The 4,999-nt window shown below is 56.4% G+C and overlaps 1 protein-coding gene across 1 annotated transcript in view; it reads right to left on the bottom strand.

The window, feature by feature from the left end:
* GPC2 (glypican 2) overlaps window positions 1-4,272 on the bottom strand; it is a 6,194-nt gene extending 1,922 nt beyond the window's left edge. Inside the window, exons 1-7 of the mRNA XM_014535530.1 lie at window positions 3,970-4,272; window positions 3,159-3,317; window positions 2,523-2,845; window positions 1,630-1,710; window positions 773-935; window positions 399-529; window positions 14-166 (exon numbers count right to left, since the gene is read on the bottom strand). Of these exons, the coding sequence (XP_014391016.1) occupies window positions 14-166; window positions 399-529; window positions 773-935; window positions 1,630-1,710; window positions 2,523-2,845; window positions 3,159-3,317; window positions 3,970-4,135 (1,176 nt within the window). The 5' untranslated portion in view covers window positions 4,136-4,272. The remainder of the gene's footprint in view (window positions 1-13; window positions 167-398; window positions 530-772; window positions 936-1,629; window positions 1,711-2,522; window positions 2,846-3,158; window positions 3,318-3,969) is intronic.
* Window positions 4,273-4,999: the final 727 nt, after the last annotated feature.

The raw sequence follows: 4,999 nt of genomic DNA, 5'->3' as shown, positions 1-4,999 counted from the left end.
CCCCCCAACTCACCATGCGGGGCAGGCTGTTGCCCGCAGCTGTCGTGGGCTGCTCCTCCTCCGCCCCTGCTGCCGCGGTCCAGAGCCGGCCTGCTTCTTCCATGGGTGCCAGGGCTCGGTGGGCACGGGCCATCGCCTTTGGGGGGACCCCACATTCCTGAAACACCTGTGGCACAGGGATGCCCCACAGGATGAAACTGGCACTGAATCTCCATTCCAACACCTAAATCTCCCCTGATAGCCCTGTTTCCACCTACAGTGTCTCTCTGACACCCAACCCTGTCTCACAATCCCAGGCCATTGCCTCCATCCTTCTCTCTCCTGTACTAGAGCTGACACCCATACCACCCCTGCCAGCCCCCAGGCGGACACTCCCACGCTCCTCGAGGCTCCTGTACCTGGGTGGACACCCCTACACTGTTTTCCTGCAGGTACATCAAACCTTCTGAGATCTTCACCCCAATGGCCTGAGCTGCCAGCTCAAAGGAAAAGGGGCCCTGGATCTTCTCAGCCAGGAACAGGAGACCATCTTGAAGGAGGGGGAGAAAGCCAAGGGTGAAAAGGGGGGGGGGGACAACAGGGAGGTACTCATTAAACTAGGAAGTTCCCACAAATCCTGACCTGGACAGCAAAGTGTTAGATGGGGAGGCTCAAGATCTCTACCACTCCCTCCCCGCTCAGTGATCCCCCTCAATATGGCTTAAAAGTCCCTCCCAGTCCATCCCTCTCACCCTTACAGGGACCAGCTTCTCAGGCTTTCCTGAGTCCTCACCCAGATAGGCCCCCCAGTCAGGGTCCAGTCCCCGGCTGCTGAGGCAGCCATGGGCCACGTTGAGGCAGAAGCCCCGGCAAGGCGGCAGCAGGGGGACCCCGCGACAAAAGGGGCAGCCAGTCAGACGCATTACAGCCCGCCTACAGCCTTCGGACAAGGGGACCTGGGGGCAGAGAGCTGGGCTATGTGATCCACAGACACTGAGGCTGCGCATGGAGAAACCAAACACCCCACCCTACCTTCCCATGCCCATATGGAGAACCGCTGTGAATGGCTAGGGTTGGTGACCCCATGTAGCAGCAGGTGAGACCCCAAAAGACTGTGGAGGGAAGTTCCTCGGGGCCAGGTTGTAGATACTGCTTTTTGGGAAGGATGGAACAGTGGGGTCTGAGAAAAGGTTTAAGGGCAAGAGTGGGGAAGGATGAAACTGAGGATGGAAGAGGTAAGGCTGGAGGTCAGGGAGAGAATGGGTGGTAGAAAGAGAGCCTTGAAGGCCAAGTCAGGAATCTGGCCTTCAGCAGCAGGAAAGGAAGAGCCACTAAGGCATCTGGAGGAAACTGGGGGAGCAGCACTCCCATCGCAGAATGTTATGGAGATGAGCAGAACCCCAGAGGCTGACAGGAATATGAGTCATCAGAGGGCAGGAGAGGGTCAGAGGTGTGAGCAGATTATGAATCATGACACCAGGGAGACTTCCCTCTGGCCCACCTCCTTCCTGGTTCACCCTGGGGTTCCAGGGCCTCAAGGCTAACGTGGGAAAGCTCCATGTCTCTCCTGCCAGCTGGCATCTGACCCTTCCTCACGGGGCATCTCCTTTTCCCTCCCTGAGCCCCACCCACACTGGAGCACCCTCTAACCTTAAGTGCTTCGCTGACCACATCTCTTCCAGTCTCCAAGCCCTGGATAAAGGCCCGGGCAGCCACCATGGCCCGGGTTATCTGGGGGAGAAGAAAGAAGGTGAGAAAAACCATAGGGTCGTCTTGTCAGTCAAGATCGGGGCCAAGAGACTATACCACCGGGATGAGCAGTGGGGTGTAGTTTGTGGAGTTATCCTGGGGTGGTTAGGATTATCAGGTGGTACAGTAAGGCAAGTACAAGAGGCTCAAAGGAATTATAGTCAAGGTGAGCTGGGCTTGGGAAGAGATGGGAGGGATTGTTTTACAGGGCTTGGAGATAATGGGACTGTGCATCAGGACAAACACTGAACTTACAGCCAGAAGACCTGGGTGTGAGACACAGCTCTACCATTTACTGGCTGTGAGACCTTAACTTCTGGGAGGTTCAGTTTTCTCATCTGTAAAACAGGAATACTACCATCTACCTCCCAGAGTTACAATGGCAATTAAATGAGATACTATAAAATGAAAATCCTTCTCAAATACCAAGTGCCTAATTCACATTTAGTTGAACCAGAGGAAGTCAAGATATTAGAATGAGGAAAGAGTTGGCAGAAAGGTGGCTGGGGGGCAAGAGTAGGTGAGTGGGTCAGGGATGTGTGTGAAATTTCAGCACAGGATGAGAGTGGGAGACATCCAATTAAAGGAAATCAAGGAGCACTGGGTCAGGCAGGGGTCACTGGGGCTCTAGATAGTGATCACAAGGTCAGAGATGGCTGACATGCAGGATGTGGGGATCACCAGGTCAGGGGTGACTGGAGCATGAAGCGGCGGTCATTCAGTTGGAAGTGAATGCACAGTTTAGAGGTCACTAGGTCAGAGATGGCTGAAACTCAGGCCTTGAGACCCCTCACCTGCAGGCGGAGGCGACGGGGTGAGTCCCCGAAAGGCTTCAGAGAGTCATCAGCAGAGGAGGCAAGGCGAGTGAGGCAGAACAGGTATTCAGGGGAGAAGATGTACTGTGGGTGCAGCAGGGGGAACATTCTCTCCAGGACCTGCGTCCAGAAATCCACCAAGGCGTCATCTAACCCCTCACCAGACTTCTCATAGTAGTCCCGCAGCCGAGAGAACAGGCCGCTGAATAAGGGGGTATGCTGGGAATATAGGCGGCCATAGGAGCGGTGGAAGAGCAGGGCCAGGGAGTGCTCAGCTGATGAGAGCATCTCCCGAAAAACCTCTGTGGCAAATGCAAAGAAAGTGGAGTGAGGTGGGATGAGGCCAGAGAAGGATGAAAAAGTGAAAGAGCAAAGGCAAGAAGAAAGTGGGGAGAGAAAAGACAAGTGAGTTAGAAACCGAGCAACTCTCAGACGTGGGCAGATTGAGAATGGGGTGGGGCAGGGCCCTGGAGAGAGCCTAGGGTGGGGTTGGGGGAGCTAAGACAGGGCAGGGGTGCTTTAGGGATGGAGTAGGAAGTGAGGACAGGATACTTGCTGGGATCATGAGCACAGCGAGGAGCTGTGTGGCCAGGTTTGGGGGCCCCAAGTCCTCACCATCAAATGTTCTATGCCGGGAAGCCAATGTGTGAACCAGGAAGGAGCCGCTCTCCTCCACCAGGCCTCGGAAAGTAGCCTCAGTGTCCCAGGTCAGCCTCTCCTCTATTTCACTGGAACAGCAAGTGTATTCTTGGGGACAGATCCGGAGGTGCTCACCTAGACAGAGGAGACACAAGGAATGGTGGGAAGTGATGTGGTAAAATTCCTTCCTTTTCCTGCCTATCTCTGGGCCATCCCTCCTTCTCTTTCACCTGTCTGGGTTCTTTTCTATTGTCTGTACACACATTCCTACTTGACCCTATTCCCACCCTATTGTCCCCTCACCCTTCCCCAGTCCACTGCCATTGGGCATGGGATCAAACAGTAACGAACAAAATGAGTGATCAGAGGGCCCTCAGGCCACCGTCCCCAGCATGGCACACCCCAGGCCTCTAAGGACTTACAGGACAGCTTCTTTAGGAAGAATGGGGTTTGGAGGGGTGGGGTTACTTGGTAAACAAGAAAGTATTATAGAAGTGCTCTTAGAAACAGCGAGGAGAACAAATTGGGCTGTAAAGAAAGAACCAGAGAGATGGGTGCTACTTACTAGAAAGGGATTTGGGGTGGGGGTGGCGTAAAAGAGCTACTATGTGAACAGGAGGGCTATTGTGCTCCTGGTAAGGAAGTTCAGGAGGAGAGGCGTTATTACTATGGGATAAAAAGATTACAAAGGTCACTCTGAAAGGTTAGAGTTATTGTGAGACGGGGAGGACCCACCCCCGACCCCTCCCTCGCCCCCAATTCTCTAGTCTTCCTCTATACTCCTCACCTGAGATCAGGGCGGGAGGGAGTAGGCTTAAGCTATATCCCCGGGCCCCCAGAATTTGCCGGGTCTCCGTGCAACTCCGGATGACCTTTGCCTCGCTCCCGGGTCCAGGACCAGGACCGGGACAGAGAGGCAGCAGCAGCAGCAGAAGAGTTCGCAGCGCGGACATAGCTGCTGCGACCCTGGAACAGCACAGAGGGTCCTACGGAGGGAAGAGGAGCTGCCCGAACTCGGGAAGCCGGTTCTCTGCTGCAGGACCGTCCCGCCGGCCAGAGAAAGAGCGCGACCTCGGGAAACTGAACACCGAGGAGGATTGCTGGGTGGGCAGCATCAACCGAGACAATGGGAGAGGCGAGTCGGACAGCGGGAGGGGCCCAAGGCGGGGCCTTACCAATGATGGCAAGGAGCCGGCCTCAGGGGCGGGACCAAGGGAGAAACTAAGCCAATGTAGTTGGGGGAGCTCGGCAGAGGGGCGGGATTAGGCTGAACTACGAAGGTTGGTGGGGGGCGTGGCCTTTCTCGGGGGCGTGACTATCCGGTTCGAAAGGCGGGGCCAGGGTAGACCCCCAGCCTATGGTAGTTGATAAGCCAGAATGAAGGGGCTACTACTGGTGTACTGCAAAGCCCGGCCAATGGTGTGTGTGGCGGGTGAGTGTGCGTGCGTGTGTGTGTGTGTGTGTGTGGTGGGGGGCGGAGGGGCGATAGTGGAAGCAGAGGGGCTGGGGCCCGGGTGGAGCACGGTTGAATTGGGCCGCTGGAGCGCCTAAGCCCACGTGACTGGGCAGCACGTGGGAGAGCTGGTGGCCGCTCGAGGCTGCCAGAGCGGCGTGACAGGAACGTGGTGAGCACGAGCTCGCACACGGCCAAGCCTCGCGACAATTACCGTTGGGCTCGCGCCTGCGCACAACGCATCTCGCGCCTTCCCGCGTTTTTCTGGATTCTTCCGCCGCCGGAAGGGAAGCGGCGGGCGCCTGTGTCGCAGGTGGGGTGATTCCAGCGGTCAGAGGGACGGACCCCAGGCGGTGACTTCTCC

The sequence above is a fragment of the Myotis brandtii genome, unplaced genomic scaffold, assembly GCF_000412655.1.
Source record: "Myotis brandtii unplaced genomic scaffold, ASM41265v1 scaffold1441, whole genome shotgun sequence".
Lineage (NCBI taxonomy): Eukaryota > Metazoa > Chordata > Mammalia > Chiroptera > Vespertilionidae > Myotis > Myotis brandtii.
Note: the sequence above shows the minus strand (reverse complement) of the source record. Positions and strands in the feature narration are given on the sequence as shown.